At 36.1% G+C, this 23,210-nt stretch overlaps 1 protein-coding gene across 3 annotated transcripts in view; it reads left to right on the top strand.

Moving 5' to 3' along the window:
* TAX1BP1 (Tax1 binding protein 1) overlaps positions 1-23,210 on the top strand; it is a 51,119-nt gene that overhangs the window by 10,492 nt on the left and 17,417 nt on the right. For 2 of the 3 annotated variants that reach the window (XM_048950717.1, XM_048950720.1), the window contains exons 3-10: positions 3,507-3,609; positions 5,771-5,958; positions 6,693-6,851; positions 17,772-17,920; positions 18,043-18,133; positions 19,044-19,229; positions 21,427-21,654; positions 21,889-22,035. In XM_048950717.1, coding sequence (XP_048806674.1) covers positions 3,507-3,609; positions 5,771-5,958; positions 6,693-6,851; positions 17,772-17,920; positions 18,043-18,133; positions 19,044-19,229; positions 21,427-21,654; positions 21,889-22,035 — 1,251 coding nt within the window. The remainder of the gene's footprint in view (positions 1-3,506; positions 3,610-5,770; positions 5,959-6,692; positions 6,852-17,771; positions 17,921-18,042; positions 18,134-19,043; positions 19,230-21,426; positions 21,655-21,888; positions 22,036-23,210) is intronic. The other variant, XM_048950718.1, reaches the window with a different exon arrangement.

The raw sequence follows: 23,210 nt of genomic DNA on the forward strand, positions 1-23,210 counted from the left end.
GCTTTGGTAGGGGAAGTGGATGATAAGTGACCAAAAATAGGGGAAGTTAAGGGAGAAAATAAGTGCCTGGTGAACTTCCCAGGGTATTGCCTGCTGGCTTGTGATGTGTCGCAGTTCTTTCTTTACCAAGAGCCACATACTATGTGTGAAAATATGGTACCAGCTCAGAAACAGGCCAGAAGAGTTGGTTAATTTGCCTTCTATGTACTTGGTCTTTGTATTCATAGAATCATAGAATGGCTTGGGTTGGAAGGGACGTCAAGGGTCATCAGGCTCCAACCTCCCTGCCGCAGGCAGGGCCACCAATATCACATACTGCACCAGGCTGCCCAGGGCCTCATTTTTTTGGTAATTTGGAATTAAAATTTCAAGTTACAAAAAACAACAAAAAAAGGAAACCAAGTTTATGTACTTTATTATTAGAAATAAAATATTCACAGCCTTTTTGGTTTCAGAGTAGATTATTCAGTTTACATATCAATGTCTGGTTTATTTTTTATTTTTCAAATAGTTCAGTCTGGGAGGAAGGTTCAGTTGGAGGCTGATTTGGACACCTAAAGGGGGGATCATGAGAGGAACCATTTTTTGGATTTAAATCCACTGGATTTTGCTCCCTCTCTTATGTTTTCTGGAGTGCTTGATTATCAGAAGGAATTATCATTTTACTCAGGAAATCAGGATATGTATGTGTGTTGACTTTTTTTTTTAATTTTTCTGCTTTTTTCCCATTGTTTTTAAAACAAAGAAAAACTGGAGCACTCTGAAGAGATTGAATTACTCTGTTCAGAACAAACAGGGTAAAGAATTTATCTCCCTTTTAAAATTAAAACAAACAAACAAGAATCAACAAAAGTCCCCCTTCCTCCCCATAAGGCCACTTATTGAGAATCGAGTTTCTACATATAAAAGTTTTCTATGCTGTAGGGCAGCAAATAATGGAATATGTTCCTTTTTACAGAGGTGAAAGCAGCTTCTGTGAAGAAAGGGGTACTTGCATCTGAATTAGATTTGAAAAGATGACTAATGTGAAAAATTGGCTGAATATTTTTCCTGTGGATGTTTATTACAGAAAACTTGCTTTTGTCCCCCCAAGTTACCGGAAGAGCTTTTCTTCCTATTTCTGAAATATTTTACAATGTGGGAATAACAGCCCCAGGAGATCTCATTTCACTTACGCCTTTAAAAGTTCCTCAATAGGGAATATCAGAGAAATCTTGAAAACTTGGGCTAAGAATAGGCTTAAAATAGAACAGTTGGTTCCATTTTGGTGATTGTGTCAAGTCAGCCCAACTTCTCTCCTACGAATATCACCTTAAAAATGCTTAATATTAGCAAAAAGAAGATTTGATCTGTTTTTGCTGTTGTTCACCATTGCTTTTTATTAACATACAAAAGGCATGGTCATCTCAGAGCAGTGATCTTTTGTATTTTCCAAACGGTAAATGTTGGCACATTTCTTAATACAGAGTGAAGTAGTACTTCTGTATTAGACAGACAGCTATGGAACTGTGTCTTCAGAATTCTTTTTACTAATTATAATTATCTTTTGTGTATACTACTTGAAATGTTTAACTATATAATTACCATTCAGTTACTTTACCCACATAAGCAACTTTTTCTCTTTTTTTTTTTCTTTTAGCAAACAACTTCTTAGAAACAGTTCTTAGTTCTTTCAAAATACACTGCTGCAATCTATCCCTTATAAAGGATGATTTGGAATGATTCAAACCTCTACATTTAGAAGTCTTTCCTATTGGAGTAATAGAAATCCTGTCTGGCTTAAGTTTTTTTTTTTGTCTTTTACCTTTTTTTTTTTTCTTCTCCTTTCTGAAATGCAGATAAATTTGTCCCTTGTCTTTCTTTACTCCAGGACACCATACCCAGTTACTGCAAAAACAGTTGCTTCTTCTTTTTGTCCAGGTTTTTGATACTTTCTCCAGCGCAGTGGAACGTGTTATTCTTCACTTCTGCTATGCTATTATTGTTCTCTTAGTAATACACTCTGCTTTGTAGTGACTACTTGCTTTGGGTTTCAGGCTTAGATGCTGAATGCTACAAACTTGGGGCAGAGTGGCTAGCAAGCTGCATGGAGGAAAAGGATCTGGGGAGATTAGCTGACAGCCAGCTGAACATGAGCCAGCTGTGTGCCTGGGTGGCCAAGAAGGCCAATAGCAGTCCTGGCTTGTATCAGAAATGGTTTAATCAGCAGGAGCAGGGAGCTGATCGTCTGGCTGTGTTCAGCACGGATGAGGCCACACCTCGAGTACTGTGTTTTAGGCCCCACACTACAAGAAAGATATTGACGCCATGGAATGTGTCCAGGAAAGAGCAATGAGGATGATGAAGTCTCTGGAGCATGAGTCTTATGGGAGCGGCTGGGGTAAAGGGCTGTTTAATCTGGAGGAGGCTCAGGGAGACCTTACCACTCTCTACAACTGTCTGAAGGGAGGTTGTGTTGATTGGCCTCTTCTCCCAGGTAACAACAGCAGGACAAGAGGTAATGGCTTTAAGTTGCACCAGAGGAGGTTGAGGTTGGATGTTAGTTAGGAAAAAATTCTTTTCAGAAGGAGTGGTGACTTATTGGAACAAGTGCCCAGGGAGGTACTGGAGTCATCATCCTTGGAGATGTTCGAGAAGCATGTAGATGTAACAGTGAGGGACGTGATTTAGTAGGCACGGTGGTGAATGGTTAGTGTTTGGACTAGATGATCTTAGTGGTCTTTTCCAAATTTAATGGTTCTACAACTCTATTTAAAATATGTTGGAATATATTTCTTCAGGGGATAACATTTCTTATTTCAAGGATCTGTGGTCTTTATGAAAAACTGGAAAACTGGCATATCAGGGAAACTGCACTAACTAAGCTGAATTAAGTTTCCATGCATTTTATCTTTGTCCTGCAGATATAGCATATTGTGTGTATGGAAGAGTGACATGCTGATCATTAATGTTGCAGAAGCTGTCAAAAAAAAAAAAAAAAGTGCTAGCTTAAGCTTATGAAATTTTGCCTTTTCAGTGGAGAAAAGCTTTTATTTCATTTCTTCTTGTTTTATGATCAACCTGTTGAATTGTGGACATAAAATAGTGAGCATTGGCAGAAGCTGCACTAGGAAAATCTCACTATAAGCTTCTGAATTAATCTTTTTATATTTTCAGTGCATCTTTGCAGAAAAAAAGTGAATGCATCAAATAGGAGGTTAATGTATATTGAAAACTGTATGGTGTTTTAATTTATATGGACCCTTTTATTACCTTAGTCGCATTTATTGACTTAGGTAACAAGCTTAATAAAATTCATGCTAAATCTTTGACATGCTTGTTAAAATATTCCTGATTTGTAAACATTGTTAAGTATCTTTTTATTTCATGTTGAATGAGAAATATGCGTATTATGGTATGTTGTAAAGGCCAAGCTGTGATATCTTAACTGTATATAGTATATTTTTCTACTTAATATCTCTCTTTTTTTCTTTTTTGTTTTGTTGTTATGGTTTAATTTACTTTAGGTTGGTTGGAGTACTGCAAGAGATTATTACACGTTTCTGTGGTCACCTATGCCAGAAAATTATGTGGAAGGATCAACTGTCAACTGTGTCCTGAACTTCCAAGGTGAATTTAAATAAAGCAGTACCTGCATGTATTTTCTGGCTTCCTCAGTTTAAAAAAATAAAAAATAAAAAAATCTATATTAAGGTATTTCGGGCTGCAGAATAGTTCTAGATTTTTAAAAAACATATGTTGGAAGAGAATTTTCTGCATCAGTCTTCTGCATGCTTTTTTTTGCTCCTGGTGTGAAATTCATTCTTACTTTAGATAAAGGAAATTAGATATCAAGGAAATTGTATGAGTAATTGTGTGAATCATTATATTTTCACATGGTAATTGGACAGTGTTCACAACTGATGGAAAGAGAAACTGGAAACTATCCAGAGTGATGTAATTTAATCAGTGGTGAGGTGTTTTGTTTTTTTTTTTTTAATCTTGGCATCTTTTAATGCGTTGTGGCTTTGCACGTGTTTAGTCTGTGGACTTCAGATTCTCAACTCAAAGTAATTCTTTCAGAGAAAGAAGGGATAAATAAAGTAAATGATGGTTTATTGGAAGTTCACAGTTTCAGAGGACCTTTTGACAGAGAGAGAAAATTGCTGAAGTTCTTAAGAGAAGAATAAGGAGGAAAACAGAAAATGGTACACCACTCTACGAGTTTATACTGTAACTACAATTTCAGCACCATGTGGATATCAGATCCTTTTGCTTTCCATCTCACTCTCAAGAAGATGTGGTAGAACTAGAAAATAAACAGAGCAATGAGGAATATCAAAGTTAAGAATCACTTTCTGTATTAACAGTTACGTAATCTACTCATTATTGGCTGACTATGTAAGAAGGAACAATGGCTATAGATTCTGGCCTGTGTTTTAGATTTAACATTAAGAAGAGCTTTTTTTCACCAGAAGAGGTGAAGAACTAATAGTAGCAACACTCGAACAGGTATCCCAGGGACATTTGGAAGGATAAGAGTTCCACACACATGGTTAGACAAAGCTGCAGGAGGCTACTGACAGCAGTCTCTTTTGAGCAGGAAGTTGGGCTAGATGACCTTCAGAACTTCCTTCTGTCAGGCTTTCCAGCCTGGGAAAGGGAAACAATGGAGAAAAAACACATCTGTAAAATCAGTTACTGATGGCATGAGTTGATATCCATTTTTCCATTTTAAAAAAGCAGTAACCAGGGACTGGCAGTGTAAGTTACCAGTGATGGGTTCGGAATGGAGATAGAGATGATACCATCAGGATTTTATAGATATGTGTGCGGGAACTGTTGAGTCACGGCCTGAACCACTGTTTGATCAACTGAGGCAGGCACTAAGTCAGCCATGGAGCACAGGTGAAGGCAATTCAGCTGTGTGACCAGAAGGGGTGGAAGGTGGCTGCACCTCTCCTAGACCCCATTTAAGGGCTGACCGCCACTAGGAAGGATCTCTTTCTGGAGGTCTTTCCTCTGTGGAGTCTTTCCTGTGTACCTAGATCTTTGGATATAGGTGAGCATTCCTTCCCTGCTTGTTTCTTTTGCCATTTTCACCACAATAATCTTTCCAGCTGTAACACTAGCTGTAACAATGTTGAAAAGTCCAAATGTCCAAACTTGTAGAAAGAGCACCTCCCATTAAAGTTGTTTAATGCTTTTGTTCTGCTTACTAACAGACTTATCACCATGGCTTTTTTCGCTTTCCTGGAGTTGGCTTTGGTGTTTGTGCGGGAGTGTGGATGTATTGCTTAAAATGTAATAATAATAATATTAATGTGTAATAATAGAGTGTAATATGAGAATATGAGTGTAATAATAGAATATTGAAGTCCTAAAATGACTACTGATATTAGCTTGTTCTCTTGTTTAGATTTACCTGTACCTGTAAGTAGCAGTAGCTGGGATGAGTTAGCAGTCCATGTATTCAATAATAATATGAATGTCAGTTATATGTAATAAATGATGGGTGTGTTTAGTGCCTGTTAACTGATACTATCCTAGGCCTCTGTGTCTTATAAAAAGAAAATAAATAAAAGGCTAGGAGAAATTTTGGGAGTCAAAATTGGGAAGAAGGATGTCATTTTCCTCTTTACTGTTGTTATTGAGTGCGTCTGTACTGTAACACAGATAATCAGAATGAAATTCCTAAGTCATGTGGTCTGATATGTATTTTTACATGGAGACTTGCAAAATAGGTTTATTTGTGTAGAGTGTTTCTTCAAATTTGAATTTATTTTGATAGGATATTACCTACCAAATGATGATGGAGAATTTTACCAGTTCTGTTATGTGACTCATAAAGGAGAAATCCGTGGAGCAAGCACACCTTTCCAGTTCCGTACATCTTCTCCTGTTGAGGAATTGCTCACTATGGAGGATGAAGGAAACTCTGATATGCTAGTTGTGACCACAAAAGCTGGACTTCTTGAGGTTTGATTCAGTGTCTCTTAAATATTATCAATTTATACATTCTTACATTTTATATGTACTTATATGTGCACAAACATATGTGATTTGGATAGAATCTTGAGGAACAGGCCAGGAAAATAGATATATTTCTGGTTGGCTTTTCAGTTTTAGATTGGAGTTCAAAACATTTACTTGTTAAAGGAATCAATACTTAAACAGGTTGCAGGTACAGCATTGCACTCAGCATAGGCTGCTTGTCCATTGCTGCCCTCTGTGCTCTCCAAGTAAAAGGACTGGGGGTGGGGTGGGGGGAGAAGACGTCCTTCATGTGAATTTTTTTTTTCCTCCTGTTTTTCCTGTTTTCATCCACAATTCCTCCAACACTCTGTGTGTGTGGGTGTGTGTGTTTACACTAAGCAGTTGTTTTGTCACCAAGCTGTTGTTGTCTTAATTAGCTCTTCCCAAGTGACAGTAAATATACAGTAAAAGCACCTCACTTAAAGAGGATAGAAGTGTATAAATAAAGATGTTATAAAAATAGCTGTGTAATGGTATTGTGGTGCTGTAATGTAATGGTGATGTAATTAGAGTAGTGAAACTTCAGAAATTTGGGAAAAAAGATAAAGCTGTAAAATCACCTAGACAGAAGATGAATACTTTGTGCTTGTGCTCAAACGCTGGAGTGATTTGCCATTCTCTTAATGCATAGGAATCGGGGGGAGAAAAATTACTAAGATTTCTTTTGTTTTTAACAGTTCAAAATTGAAAAAATAGTAAAAGAAAAAGAAGAGCTACTGAAGGTTACTTCTGTTCTGGAGAAAGAAACGGCACAACTCCGGGATCAAGTTGAAAGACTGGAAAAAGAACTTAACCTTGAAAAGCAGAGATGTGACCAACTGCAAACAGAGCAGAAGGTCAGTTGTTTTATCGATTATAGCCGACTCATAATGTTTGTAATCATGTTTTTTCAAGAACTGGTTGAACTGGGTGAAAATCAGCTCTCAGAACCCCTCAGCAGTTAGATAGACATTTACACTAGAATAGGTCAGTTCCAATTAACCTCCTGCCACTATTCTTTTTGTGTCGTAAAATGGTTAAAATATTTAAGCTTTTTGGTACCAGGCATGGTAAGGTAATCGATGACAACTGTTACCAGATGTTTGACATTTAGTTGTAGGATTCATAGTGGAGAAGCAGTTGACAGCTTAAAGTTTGCTTGTGTTACCTTAAAATGAAGGATGGTCTTTCAAATGACTGTCATTAAGGAATAGTTACACAGAATACAGGGTATTGAAAATGGGAATATGCGGTACTGAAAATGGTAATAAATAAATAGTAAACTTTAGAAAAATGTTGGTATTAAAATGGAGATCCAAGTCTTGGTCAGGAGAAAAATCAAGAATTCTGCTGCCAGAACATTCCAAGAGTGAAAAGTTTGGCTTCTCTAAAACATTTTACAGAGATCTAATGATTCTGAAACAGAAAACCAGAGAAATGAAGTTATAGTTGTAATTGATAATGGAAATTATAAATCTAGCCTGAACCAAAACTAGCTTAATTTGAGATTCTACACGTGGTGAAGGGTAAATGTATACTATAGCAAAGACACACGAAAGTTGAACTTGATATAAATAAGCTGCTGGTTTTTGGTTTTTTTTTAAACAACTTTTAGGAGAAAATTAAAAACATGTGGGAGGGAGGTGGTGACATGGACAAATGTGAAGTAATGAAGCCTATATAATTTAGCTGTAGACAGCAGTTAATAGGCTATTTTGAAGTACTAGTATGTATATGTCAACAGTTCTGCATGATACACGTTTGGTAGAAAGGAATTTGTTGAAGGAATTTGAGACATCATAGTTTACTGTTGTTTGGTCATAATGTAGTGAGCTACAGTGTTAGGTAAGGAAAATGGCAATGATTTAGGAAAAAAAAAAGTGTAAAATTCTATTAAAAATAATTTTAATGTCAAGCACATGGGAGGATCATTTTAACAAGACTAGAATTAAATACTTGAAACCATGCATTTCACCTATTTGAAAATCAGAAGCTTGATCCGGAAATGAGTGAGCAGCTACCTTGATACCTTCCATTGTTATTTGAAGTCCTTATTTTAAAAACTGCTTGAAAAATTGTCAGTTCCAATCCACATTAGATCCAGAATGCATTTTTAGAACAATTTGTCAGATGGTATTTTGACAGCTGTCTAGTGAGAGTAGCTAGGAACAAAAATGTGATGGTATTTCTCATGCTTAGCTGTGAATTCCTATAAACAAAAGTAATTTCTCTTAAGATACCAGAACTTACCAGTTAAAACATTCCTGAAATTAAATTCTATGTTTGTATTTTGTTGGAATGGTGATGCAACATGAAGAACTTCATGCTTCTATTTTAGCTGAGCTATAACTGAAAGTCTAATCAGTGGTTGATACAACTCCACCTATCTGGAATCCTCTTGTGTTTTCCTAACTCGTGCATTTATTTTGTCTTGCGTAAGTCTTTGACCCTTCTGTTATTTTATTTTTTTTTATTCTGCTTTTTTCTTTTAGAAGAATTTCTGCTCAGTTGAAACTTTTGTTCAGCACATGTCTGTGTGTACATGTATACGTTCCTGTTTATATACATAAGCAGAATGTAAATGCAGTGTTACTCTTGAAAATTAAATTTGCATCTGCTAAATCAGATGTAGCAATTTAACTTGTCATCGGAGAGTTTAATAAACAATACTTTATATGCAGCTTTCTCTCAAACCTTTGAAGCTAAAAGATGACTTCCCTTTCTCTTTCCTCATTTTTTCCCTACTCCAATACAAGAACAGGTCCAGAGGTTTTATGATTTATCTTTGCTGGGAACGCTGTATAGTGGGTTAATGGATTGACTTAAAGATTCTTGAGCAGTGGTTATGCAGCACTCAGTTCAATTACAATGACTTGTATGGTTTATTTGAAATAAGTGAAGTCAGCTTATCTCCTCAGCTTCATGTGACATGGATAATTGTTATTGGCAAGAAACCTAAGCAGTTCATTAATGCACTTTTTTTGGTAAGACCACAAGGATAACCTTGAAATGTTAAGTAATTAAAATGTAGTTATTTTGTGTAACAACAGAATGAATCTCCACCTAATGCTTAGTATAAAGTAGGTGATTTTGGTTTAGGTCTTTTTTCTCTTTTCCCCAGTTAAGTTTAAGAATGGCTATTTTAACTAAGTAGTTTTGTAGATTCGTTCTTCTTTTATTCCCAGTGCTTTCTTGTCACATGCATGTAGATTTTCAGTTATACCCTAAATATTTGCTACATGAAAATTTTTCAACTTTTTTTCTATTTTATTTTTTTAAAACACTTTATTTATTCATACAAAGGTTTAGATATTTAGAGTTCTATTAAAAAAAAAAAAAAACAACTTTCAATGTACTTCAGAGTATATTAAAGAAAATCGGTTATTAAAATGAAATAGCCCATATAAGAAAAATAGAATTATTGTAAAAGCTATGTATCATTACTTCTGTAGTTTAAAAGGAAGCTGTAAGTGACAGAAATCTTAATTGCTGTTAAAATAAACTTAAGATATGTTTTACTCTTTATAAATTTTACCAGCTTTTTTTTTTTCCTTTTTGCAAATAGTTCTATCAAGACATGCACAAGTAGTACTTCTAATTAGCCAAAAATACCTTGCTTAGTTTTCTCAGGGCAAATAATATGACTATCTGAGCTAATATTCTCATCTTTTGATCAAATAATTATTAAACAGCGCCGTATTAAACTAGTCTGTAAGTACTGGGTTGGGGTTGGAAGGGACTGCTGGACTGTTGGAGACCACCTGGTGGGGACAAGGATACCTTCCCCTAGGTCAGGTTGCCCATGGCCCCATCCAACCTGTCTTTGAACACTTCCAGGGATGGGACATCCACAGCTTCTCTGGGCAGCCTGTCATTGTCTTGGAAATTCTCTTGGAAAGAATTTCTTGATTACAAATCTAAATCCGCCCTGTTTTAGTTAACAACTGGGATTCTCTTGTCCTGTTGCTACAGGCCCTGGTAGAAAGTCTCTCTGCATCTTACCAACTTCCTTTAAATATTGAAAGGTCACAGTGAGGTCTCCCCAAAGACTCCTCCAATCTGAATAACCCCAACTCTCAGGTTTTTTTTTATCACAGGAAAGTTTTTCCAGCCCTCAAATCATTTTTTGTAGCCTTTAAAATAACTGAGTTGAACAGAGTTTGGATTGTGTGACTAGGTGTCATAAAATGTAAATTATCTTATTGCGGTACAGTGCAACAAATAGGAATGAAACTAGGGATAGAAAAGCTCTACATTTGCAATTTGAGAATGATTTGCTAAAACACAATTCTCTTAATGTCCCCTTTTTATTCATATTTGTTTATATCCCCTTAGGATAATTTCCCCTTTTGTTGGTACTGATTTTTCAGTCTTTTGTTTTCAGAAATAGCTCAGGGGTTATTTGGAATGAGGAATGTTCATTAGAAAAAAATGATTTCCTAAAATGAACAATGCCACAGTTCTACCAAACTACTGTTTCCCTCCTACTCTTAATTATTGCTCTTGCATGCTTAGTTACTGTTACAGAGTTCTGGGCAGTGGAGCCATTGTCCTGTGTCTGCCTTTTGACTTGTTGGGGTGCTTTGTATGTTGTTCTTTACAGACTATTTGGGGGTTTCCTATGCAGATGTTCATGACCTGTGTGGATGCCTGCCTGTGCAACCTGTTGTAGGGTAGCTGCTTTAGCAGGGGGAGTTGGACTCAATAATCTTTTCAAGTCCCTTCAAACCCCTGCAATTCTCTGATTTTTTTAATTCTATGAAAGTATTAGGAGAAAATACAAGCTAAAGGAGTATTATGTCTTTTGAGAACTTAGTATACCAAATTAGAAGTATTCAGATGTAATGTAGTCAGTGTTCCACAAAGTCTGACTAGTGGACTGTATGCACACTTGTAAGTGAGGCAGAGATCTGCATTTCTTGAGTTTTAAGAGAAGGTGAGTCCTTGTGTTTGTATTACTCTAGAAGTCACAAAAAACTACCAATTTTGGTTTGCTAAGAGTGTTCTTACTGCTCAGGAGATAGTCTTCAGTTGCCTTCTAAGGAGGGGGAAGAAAAATGAATTCAAGGCATAAAATGACTGTTACTAGAGTTGTTGGAACTTGCTTTTCATGCAAGTCTTACATCCAAGTCATCTCCTGTTTCCAAAGACTAATATTTTAGGGTTAGTCTTCTCTTTTATGTTGGAGTGGAAAAAAAATCTGTGTTTTTAGTAGCACTGTACACAGTGGTTCTTTTAACCTAGTTTTCTTAGATTTTCATCGTCACTATCACAGGAAAAGAATACTTGCATGATACCAAGATTTGTGTTAGCCAGTGTTGGTACTTAAATGTGGCATGTGCTCCAGCACCACTGTTGCTTTGCCTACAGAATTCCTGGCTCTGCTGGCAGTTGGATAGGCCCAAGAGGAAGCATTCAATTCATTCAGCAGTTTTGTATATTAAATTAGTATTTCGCCCATCGTATAGAAAAGGCAATGAACTGATGTGTGTTTGTGTTCCACAGTAATACAGGGCCAAACTTCAGCAAGCACTTCTCCATGTGCAGTGTGCGTGTTTTTCACTTAGTGAGTCACGAGTACACAAAGCTGGATGGATTTCACATAATATTTTGACAGGCTAGATTAAACCACAATACTTCTTTAATTGATGAACATGATGTTCTGTGGCATGGTTGTTGGTGTGGGTCACTGTCCCGGCTGTACCTCTGCAGCCTATTTTGTGCTGATTAAACCATTCCTACACTTTTTCCCCTAGATTATATGAAATCATCTGTCAAAAAATTTAACTGCCTGCTTCTAGGTGTGGGGATTCTGAAATACTGGAAATATTTTAGAAATATTGGAAATATTTCAGAAATGTCACATCTTTTTCTGACTGGTTTGTTGGTATTTTTACTGCTATGATGTTCCTTGATAATAGCATTTTTTAGTTTTGAATCATACTATATATACAGCTTGCAATTCTAGTAATACAACACTGTTAAAATGATGATGCAATTAGTCACTATATTTGTTTTATTTAAGGTGATGCACCATAGGTATGTGGTCACCAGAACTCTTTCAGGTTGCTTTCAACATTAGAGTCTTTGCTTTTGTTTCCTACTGAAACCACTTGTTCACTGGTACGTACTCTGTTGTGAGAGCTGCATCACTGAGCTGCTTTTACCTGAAAGGTAAAAGGAAAGCTGAAGAACATTGATTCAAAAATTGATTGCCTCTTCATATGTAAAATAATAACACAAATAAAATACAAGTATTTCTAGTATTTATCTTATTCATTATAAATATAAAAAATATTCCTGAACGCATGCTTTTTGTGGAGTTTTTTGTGTTTGTTTTGTGTTCCCAGTTTCGCACGTACTTGAAGCGTACTCTCTGGCAGCAGTGCACGTATCTACTCTGCTAAGGTTTAATATCACCTTCCAGAAAAGGGGAAGCACACAGCAGTTACAATATCAGTACTTCATTGATTTGCTCTTTTGACACTGCAACTGTTCAGTTTTGTAAACACAGGTTTTCTGTATTTTTGCAGAGGGCACCTTGTGTGTCAGATCTTTTGCAATCTTTTGTCTCCCTCTAGTGGGCAAAGAGTACTTCTGATTTCTTTAGTGTTAGATTGGCTTTAAATCTTATTCCTACAGCAGTGGTATTCCTAAACCTTTAACTTCAGTCAGAAGCAACAGATATAGGAGTTAGCAGCTTGTTGTTTGACCCTAGGAATATCTACAAAGTGCTTCCATTGTGACACGCATAAAGAGAGGCAGAATGTGTACATAAAGTATATAAAGTGAATGTACTAACTGAATGAACTTGTTCTTTCCCCCAGCTGTTTGAAAGTTTATTTCACTATTGAGAACCGAGCTAATTCATCTACCTGGTAGGTCTTTTTAATAGGATACCCATCCAAACCCAGATTCTCCTGAAGTATGCATCTGCATAGTAGCTTTTTTCAGGAAAGAATTTTATTCAAATGTTAGGGTTCTGTTTGAATTGGCTTCTGAAACCATCTTACAAGGGGAATTTCTCTGGTTAGACAGCGACAGAATGCTGCTGTGCAGTGTGATCAATCTGCAGTGCAAGTACCTAGTTCAGAGTGCATGAGTAAATTAGTCAAGTATTTTTTCAGTGCCTCTTTAAATTGAACTGTATTGTTTTTATATACACTACACACCCTGCAGGCTAAAGATCAGGGAGATTCGTTGTTTTAAAACAAAACAAAAGCAAAGCAAAAGCTGACTGTGTGAAATAACAATTTAAAGATACAAATCAAACAATCAGAATCTGAATTGTCACCAGCAATTATAGTAGCAAAGGGTGCTGTAAATGTTCTGTGAAAACACGGTCTTATTGATTCAGTGATGGTTGAAGAAATACTCGTACATAGAACAAACTAATGTAAATTTATTTCACCGAATGAATGGAGATACTCCTAAGTGTTTTAGATAGGTGTCCTGCCTGCACTTAAATTCAGAGTATGTATTTATGTGAATGACTTCTTGCAGCTTCTAGTGAAGTTACGAGGAAGTGAAGAAATGCCTGTGCTGCAAACTCGGTGTGTAAATGTTTGGGTTGTCTCCTGGAGAAGTGCACGCCTGCACTGTTCATGACAGTTGCAGGATGACTGATGTTCTGTAGATGAACTTTTACAGAGTTGGGCCTTACTTTTGTACAAGGAGGCACGTAGTGTTAGTTCTGTTTAATAATGTTAGTTGAACTAACACTTTAAATTACTACTGTATTAGATTTTGGGTTAGAAAGATTTGAGTGTTCAGAGCAGTATATCTGTTGCCTGTCACAGTGATTAAGATAAAGACTTAATGACATAGAGTTTGTTTGAGATTGGTTTACTGTTTTACTTGGCTGAATGATTAACTTTCCTTTTGAAAATGGTTTCATTTCAGAATGTTTGGGGCTTGACAAATATTCAGATGGATTTTTCAGTGGCTGTTGGGACTCCGTGTTGTGTTCATTGCTTGTCCTTTGAGGTAGTTTAGACAGGGTATGATGCCAGCCAGGTATCTCATATGACTTTGTTGGAGTTATTATGATGTCAGTGGGCTAAACAAAAGGCTCCTGCAGATAAGATTCCTGAAATTCTCAGTGGAGTATGAAGCATAATGATTCCCCAGACATAAAGTTTCATCCAAACAAATCGAAGCAGCTGAAACTTGAAAGATGTTGCTAGCTTTTTCTTTCAAATTTAAAAAGTAAATATGGATATTAGTGTGAATCTGGTGACATTACCTCTTAGCTTGAGAGTTGCATAGCTCACTTTTGAACTTTAGTTCTTCTTTTGTAATGGATGTAATTTCTAAAAGTAAAATAAAGGCTGTGGGAACTAGCCATTACTCAAAGATGAATAGTATTGTTAGGGATTAGCTTTTAAAAGGTGATTGGGGGTGTAACGTGTTTGTGATCAGGATACACAAATGTAAAGCCACTGATGTATAACTCAGAAATTTTTTGTTGATGTAATACCTCTTCTTTTAGCACCCTTTTACAAGAAAGAATAAGTGAATGACAGTGTTAAAATGGCAGTTTTTTTGCAGAGGGTGGGATAGATTTTTATGTGATCATGATGAAATTCTTTTTAAAATAATCAATTTTAAGTCTTTTGCCATTTTAGAATGACAGCAAAAAAAGATTTTGGATGCAGTATCTTCAACTGTCTGAAAGTACATCAGACTTTTCAACCTGGAATTTTGGTTCTTGGAAAATAAATTCACTTGGCAGCTGCCTGGTGTTTTCTTTGTTGCATTTCTTTAGTTAGACTCTTAGAAGTTACAGTAGCTTTTGTCCTGGCAACTTTTGTTTTGCAGCAGTGACTTCTGTAACTTCTGGCTGTTTATTGTGACCTTTGTGATGCAATTTGCTTCTCCCTTCCATCGGTAAAACTGTTGCAACTGTTGGAGGTGGGGGGACTGCGTTTGTAAACTGGATTAAAGAGAAGATCCAATGTGAAAATAATCTTTCAAACAAGTCTTTTTGAAGCAGTTCACTAAAATGATTCATGCTTTTGCTGTGTTTTTCTTTTTGTTAAGTCACTGGAAGAAAAGGTAGATTTATGGCCATATCAGATAAATTAAGGTAAATTAATCAGCAATTTAATTATCATCTTGGTACTGGCGGTTGCACATGTTGATACATTTATTATATTCTTCCACTTCAGACTGTGCCTAAAACAGAGTCGACCTTTACCTGTAAAATAGTCAAAGAGCACTCATTTTAAATTTTATAGGCACTGGAACCACTGCAACAGGAGTGTATGGAACTGGGATTGCAGCATCTAAATTGAATTGCTAAGAATTCTGTAAAATAACAAGTCATCTCTAAAAATTAATCCTTTCTTCTTTCAAAACTGTAGGCTTTAGTTGTATCTAAACACGTTTATTAGGTGAGAATCTGTTAAGTATGGAACTTTTACATTTTAATACCAGGTCCCTTTAGAATAACTAGCAAAGCAGCATCAATTGTAATGCTGTTTGTGGAGTGTATTTTTTCAGGCCATTAATTCCTTTTAATATATGTTACCTTTGGCAGCCTGTTTGAACTGTTTGTACAGTTTGTATATATAATGTATCAGATTAAATTCTTTTGAAGGCACTTAGGTTACAACAGTTACAGTTACGCCAAAGTGGTGTTTAGAGAAAACACAGATATGCATTGAAATAGGCTTTTTACTATACTAGACTTTCAAAACAGAGGTGGGTAATTAGTCTCCACTGCACTAGGGAAGGACAAGCAGTTATAATCTGTTGTTGCTGTTGGTTATATTGCAAGTTTTACTTGCAATACAGGCTTTAATTAAAATATCCTGCCTTCATTATGCCAAAGTACACACGCTTCTGTTTGCGGGAAGCTGATAGCTCTTCAGAAATAGCCTTACAGAAGTTGTCAGTCTTGTTGAAAACACTGTTGGAGGACAAACATTGTATTCATGATCCTTCCTCCAAATTCTTAATTATTTTAAGGCACGTTATAAAGCCAGTTAGATTTCAGGTAGTTGGAATGGATTGCTCCTCTTCACTTTTAATTGTATCTGTAACAAAAACGAAAATCTACTTTAGGTGCTCATTTAAGGCTCAGGAAGTGTTTGAGACATCAGTTACGTATGCCACCCTTACAGTTCACTTCCCCTCTTGCTTCCCAGATCATCATGTCCAAACCTCTGTTTAGTTGCTTGTAAAAGCAGGGCTTAATTACACTTGCGAGCAGCATATTTTTGACAATTAATGAGTAAAACCAGTCCTCATTATATTTTATTGTACTTAAAACGTTGTTAGTTAAGTGGAATCTGTCCAGTAGGGGTTCTCCATGAACTCTGGTTGGTGTGTTTCTCATGATATAACAGTACGGTTTTGTTGTTTTGAAGCATTAAGTTCTGTTTAAAAATGATGAACAGATGGACTGGTGCTTTTATCTTCCAAATGCAGAGTGAAAAGACAGCTTGTACCTTAAACTCTGCACAAACATTGGAAGTTGTGCTGGAGTCTCTCATGTTGGTCAGTCTGCCTTGACCTTGTTTACGTTTTGATTCATATCACTAGCCTGGATGATATTAAGCTGAGCTTTGTTAAATTTTGGTAACAGAAATGGTGATGTATTACTGTGTTGTGTGTTACTAATTTCTTTTCTTGGGAAAATAGCATTGTATTGAAAATAACGTTACTCTGGACCTGTTTATAAACAGTCATTTTATTGTAATGGAGATGACATTTAACTCTCCACTGCTTTGAATGGTATGGACGTAACTGTAATTAGAATAATGAGAGCTGTACTTGATGTGGCTTCTGGTCTTGGATCTCTCAGTGTGACAAAGGACTCACTTCTGGGAGTTGTCATCACCCTGTATCTCTTTGTGAGGCTCCCAAATGTTCAAGCTAGTATAATGCAGTGCCATAACTAACTTCTCATCGTAAGGAGCATCAGTGCCTCCATTCTTTTTCTTCTGGCTGTGTCTTACTTGAGTTGTGTAGTCAAATGCAAGTCTCCCTTCTTTTCAGGTGAAAGGAAGTACAAATGAAAATATAAGCTCTTTGTTTTTTAATGTGAGCAGCCATTGGTTATTTATTATATTTATTTATTATATATGCAGAAAGGAGATGGAAAAAAGATATGAAATGTGTCTTTCTTTGTCCTGCATCAATAGTCGCTGGTAGTTTCCACCTAACTGTATGCTTGTATTGAGGCATATTCCTTATTGACTCCTTCCTAGTATATTAAATAAGCACAGCAAAGGTAATATACTTTTATACCAGGTGGGCAGTTCAAAATAGGTATGTCTTACATTTTGTGGAAGAATAGAAATTCATTGGCTCTCTGCTTCATATTCTAGACTTACATTTGCACTGAAGTAAAGGCATTGAGTAACTTCAAATATTTTACATTTTTAGAATGTTTTACATAAAATATTTTAATTGTATAACTGTGATACTGTTTAAGCAGAATGCTCAAATTCGTATTTGCTGCATGGCTTGCCGTGTTAGTCAGTTTGAATGGTAAACATGATTTGGTCTTTTGTCTGATAATAGATTAATTGCTATAATTTTTATGGAAACATTCTATGTGCTGTTGTTTTATGTAGGAAACTAAAAATTGTGGAAGTAGAATGGTTGTTAAATAATCATTGATGTTACAAATAAAATACATAGAAGAACTATAGATTGTATATGAGATAGAAATCCACAGTATTAAAACACTCGAGCATTAATTCAGATGGTATTTTACTGTTTTGGAAATGTGCATTCTCAAATTACACACTTGCAATTTTTTGTAGACTAGTATTCAAGCATCAGAAACTCTGAAAACTGAAAATGATGATTTGAAGAAGAAACATGATGAGGTTGCTTCAAAAGTGCTGCAGCTTGAGGAGGACATCATGGCTGTTACTCAAAAAGCCATTGCAAAAGAAACAGAGTTAGACAGGTATTAAATCTTTTTGTCCCTTACCTTCCTTATTTTATGGGTTCTTTCAAACTAACACTTTTTAATATGTTGATGATTGTTCTGCATTAATAGTTTTTACTATTAATTTGTTAATTTCTTAGCATGAAAGACAAGCTGAAGAAAGTGATGCTTGAGAAAGACCAACTTGAATGTGTCTTAAAGACAGAAAAAGATGAAAAAGAACTTTATAAGGTAACTTCATTCCTAATACTTGTATGCACTGAACTGTTGAAATAAAAGTAATTTTTTTTATGAGCCTGTTGTACTACTCTGCCTAATTTGATGTGGCTCTTTTCTCAGCAAAGTAGATACAGAAACTGATAAAGCTTTAGGAATATTACCCCTCAACTTAGTTGAGCTGATTGATGGCCGTTAGTTTTTGTACTCTTGGTGGTATGCTGAAATAAGAAAGTCTTTAGGTTGTGGGAAAGAGACTGTACTTATATGTAAGATTATTTACATTCATAGGGAAATATCTTGTACGTGGCAGGCAGCACCAGATTTTATACTGGAAATCATGTTAAAAGTCTCCAAATGTCTTTCAATGTGTGCCAATTGTCTGTAATTAAGCAGCAGAAATCATCTGGTCTTTGAAAGGACAACACTTGAGCACAGCAGTTATCGTTTATAGGCATTATATAATAGACTTGATGATGTTTTAAAAGCAACTCTAGTGTTCAGTTTCTTGTCTTGGTAGCTGGATTTTGCTGGTGTAGTCCTGTTTGCCTAGGTAACTGCAAGTAGATACAACCAGAAGAATAATTTCTTTTGTTTTGTTCAAGTAATTTTGCTTGCATTTAGTTTTTCTGCAGTTGTGAAGAGAGAGGCTAATTTTCAAAAGCTTGGTTTGGTATGTGTAGAAACCAGGATCTTAGCTTCCAGATGTAGAGTGCATCTGTTGTTAGATGATCAAGGTGAAAGGATTTCAGCAAGGAATCTTCTGTGAGAGCAGTGATTTTACCAAATGCTTTGTTTTTCTCTTTACCAGCTCTGCTTTGTCTCAAAGATGAGTTAGAATTTAGCAAACATTTAAAAGAGCAAATAGACAGCAGTTTTTTTTTAATGTGGAAGAAGAGTTTGACATTTTTTAGCATCATTACAGATACACTTGAAGAATACAGAAATAGAAAACACCAAACTAGTAAAAGAGATCGAGACGTTTAAGAATTTGGATGCAAACAAAGAAAACATGATATCGTATTATAAAGAGGAGGTTGGCAGATTACAGCTATTTATAGCTGAAAAAGAAAATATGAAGAAAGCTTTTTTGCTCACCTCATCAAATAAGGTAAGCATTGCTAATATAATTGGCCTACTTTAAAATAAATATATCTAAGAAAGTATGTGCTTGACAAGAGAAAGGAAGATATATTTTCAGGAAACAGGCTGAGAGTCAAAAGGATTGTGGTGTCCTCAGCAGAAAATAAGCAAAGGAGAAAGTAAATTCAGTTCAGTTTTGGTCATTCTGAGCTTGTTGAGGTGCCTCTTGTAAAGAAGTCTGAGGGGAGCTGTGTGTGAAAAAAGTGATTTGTGAGTTCAGGAAAAGAGGTGCGCTCCTCTGAGTTAGGAAGTTATAAGCATGACAGAGACTGAAGACTAGAGAAAAGATTGCAGTGTTGAGAGTACAGAGGATGATGGAGGGGAAAAGAGGAGGCTTCAGAAGGTGTGCTGAAGGACTTTTGTCTGGTACTGTTAGGAGATGATGGCGTAACACTGGAGAAGAGTAATGTACCATGTAAATTGACTAAATCAACTGAGAAGTCAGCAGTAAGAGTGCCAGTAGGACTTATAATGAGGAGGTGACTTTTGCTATGCAGTGTGGTAATACTGTGGCTAGCAAGCAGGTTGGTGTAGTACGAGAGTAAGTGTGCTAAAGAACTGATATCCATGCTGTACACGGTCCAAGGGGGTAACTTAAAAATAGTTTCAGTGTGGTGCTGTGAATAGAATGCCTGTTAGGTGTTGGAGTCTGTTAGGTTTGGTCTTGATGCACAATGGTGTTTTACTTTATCCAAGAGGATTCTAGTATCCCTGCCCTGAGAGTGTTCTGTGATGTGATCTGAAGTGTGGTGAGTAATAGTAGAATGATTGGGTGCTTTGCTTCAGAAGTCTGCTCTTGATCCAAAGCAGAGAGAGATGTTAATTTTTTGGGCCAGCATGGAAAAGTCAGATTATGCAGGTGATGCGGATTTTGTTTGTCTTGTGTATTTTTTTCAGTAGTCTTCTCACTGAAAAAGCAGTGGAAGAACAGACATTTCTAATTTGTGTTGCTTTAAAATGTAAATACCAGCAGAAAAGTGGTGCTACTGAGAATGGAAATACCGAGAAGAAAAAAAGAGATGCTTGTATTGCTTTAAGTTACAGCTTGCATTCTTTTTGTCTTTTAGCTGCTCTACAGTTTTGTTTCTGAGCATGTTAAATTACTCCAGTATTTTGCTTTAAAATAAAAATGTGTAGTGGGTGCACACAGTGCTGGAGGCCCCGAACATTTACGTGGTAGTTACTAAGACAGAGAAGCATTTATGACATTATTGGTGGGATCATTAACATTAACATTTTTGCCTTACGCTATCAATTTGTAGACGTACAGCATGATGTGCTGTAAAAATACCTAAGGGTACTTCATAGCATCTCCTGGTCCATCCATCTTCATAAATGTTTACAGAATCTATATTCCACTGCACTTGCTGTGTAATTGTCTAGTGATTATTAAAAATTAACAGTGGACTGGAGATATTTGATTTTTATGTCTGGACTCGCCAATCTGAAATTACAGTCTCTTGAGGAATCCAGATCCTGCAAGTGAATTACAGTATTTACTTGTTATTTTATTTTTTTGTGATCTTGGGCTTTTCCTGAGGATTGAGATCAGCAGTGCAGCTTGGTCAGTGGCTCTTGGGCTGCCCTATACAGCTGCTGCAGTGCCAAATCTGAGGTGCTGCATACTTCAGCTTGCTCTCTTTTACTTCTTGTTCTCAAGACCTTCTGAAAAACATATTGGGCAAGATCTTATGAAATTGCATGCAGAACATCTCAAAATTGTTTTATGTTGTCTTATGTAAACCACTTGTAGGCATTGTAGGGCCTTTACTGTTGTAATTCTACAGTCTTACTGCAGAACCAACTCAGTTGGATGGCTGTTCATGCCTGTTACTTCTATGCATAGGGGGAAAAAATTGCTATTGAATGTTGAATGTGCTTAAACTAAAGCTGAAAATACAACAAAAATCCAATATAGTAAAATGATAATGCCCAAATGTGTAGTTTGAGATGGTGATTGCTTGAAGACCTTTATATTATAATGAGGGGTATTTGCAGATCATTCCTTTGGATTTAGTGGTTTGTTTGTTTGTTTTTCTTGTTAGAACAGCCAACTACATTTGATTTTTATTTTTTTTTTTTTCATTTGGATGTTCCAAATTCCTTCCCAACTTCTATTTAAGCTTTGAAATAAAGGCGATTGATTCTCTTCCTCTCTTTCCCAGGAGGATGCAGCTATTTTAAAAGAGCAGCTTCGGAAAGCTGAAGATCAGATTCAGGCTAGCAAACAAGAAGCTGTCCTAATGTCAAAAGAGCTGAGTGATGCAGTAAATGTGCGAGATAAAACCATGGCAGATCTTCACAGTGCACGTCTGGAAAATGAGAAGTTGAAAAAGCAGCTTGCTGATGCTTTAGCTGAACTTAAAAAGCTCACAGCTTTGAAAAACGAACAGGTAAATTGTTAGCTCTTAATGCTCAAGTTTTTGTGCATTAACAAAATCTGTCAGAGAAAGATTTGTTAATTCTGGGGAGTAAAAGTGCTTTCTTGGATAGTTTCTACAAAATAGGAACTTATTCTGTACTCCCATAGACTATTTTGCTTTCTTTAATTAGAAAATAAAGGTTTTTTGGGAACAGTACTGTTAGAACAGAAGGGAGAACAGTTTCTCTTTGAATTTTTTTTAAAGGAAACTTCAAACACAACGGAGCAGGAACTGCGCAGAGAAGTTGAGGATCTGAAGCTTCGTTTACAAATGGCTGCTGACCATTACAAGGAAAAATTCAAAGAATGTCAAAAACTTCAAAAACAAGTGAACAAGTTTACGGAACAGGCAGTAAGTGAATGGGGAAATTGCACTTTTTCTAACTTTTCAGCAACTATTTACTTTCTTTTTCAAAAGAAAAAACCAACAGTGCTTTAAAAATAATTAAAATTGTGTTAAACAGCTGAGTTTCAGTTTACTATTTTCTATAAATCTGAACTGTTCTGCGCCTTTTTTTTGGATGCATCTGTTGTATGTGAGAAGTATTAGAGTCTGGGTGAATGTGTAAGCATAACTTTGTTCAAGGAAGAATTTTGGAAGTGAAACAGGGAAATGCATCATTAATAAGCACCACTTCAAGAGACAAAAGACAAACAAATAGAAACAGAAAGCCTAGTCCTAATGTCATGGAAATGGAGAACTTAAAGGAAGACTCAGAGTGGGGAGGGCATTTCCACAACCCAGTGTATAATTGTACCCCATTTCTATTTGATATTCTGATCACTCTTGAAGCTTTGTTCAATAAATAAATGGGGATTTTCCAATGATGTCAGTCTTGTGCCACCTGGTAAATAGACTTGTTAGTGAATTTCAAACAGGTTTGAGAGCAAGGCTGGTGATGGAGTAGCAGAGAGCATGGAAAATGGCAATGGCAAGAGCAGGAACATGGTTAAGTGAGAAGTATTGGTGATGGATGGATGGTTGGATGGATGATCTTAGAGGTCTTTTCCAACCTTGGTGATTCTATGAATAAATGTGATTTAGAAAAAATGGACAAATTATTTAGACTACCTGCAGAACAAATGGATAAACTGCCTGGCTTTGATCAACAAATGAAAATTTGTTTCTCATCCAGAAGGTCAATGGTGAATGAAGTCTCATATCAAAATGCTTGAGGCTTTTCTTTGGAAAATATTCCAGAGCTTGACTGTGTTGTAGATCTGATAGCAACCTCGTATTTCACTTCTTTAACTTATGGCAGCAGAAGTATAGTACTCATTATTAATACTGACTTCTTATTCTAATGGAATATTAGCTTTAAACTGATGGACTTAAGTGTAACTTTTTTCTCTAGAGAACAAGATGTTTAATAATTTGCTTAAAAACTGTAGTTTCTAGGGAAAAGAAAGCTTGTAAAGTAAGGTTACAAACATTATCTGAGACTACTTTCAGTGTTAGTAGAATAATATTGGTTTGTGTATTTATTATTCTCTTGATTTCTACTCTTCCTCATCCAATTTTGGCGG

Source organism: Lagopus muta, chromosome 7 (assembly GCF_023343835.1).
Source record: "Lagopus muta isolate bLagMut1 chromosome 7, bLagMut1 primary, whole genome shotgun sequence".
NCBI lineage: Eukaryota > Metazoa > Chordata > Aves > Galliformes > Phasianidae > Lagopus > Lagopus muta.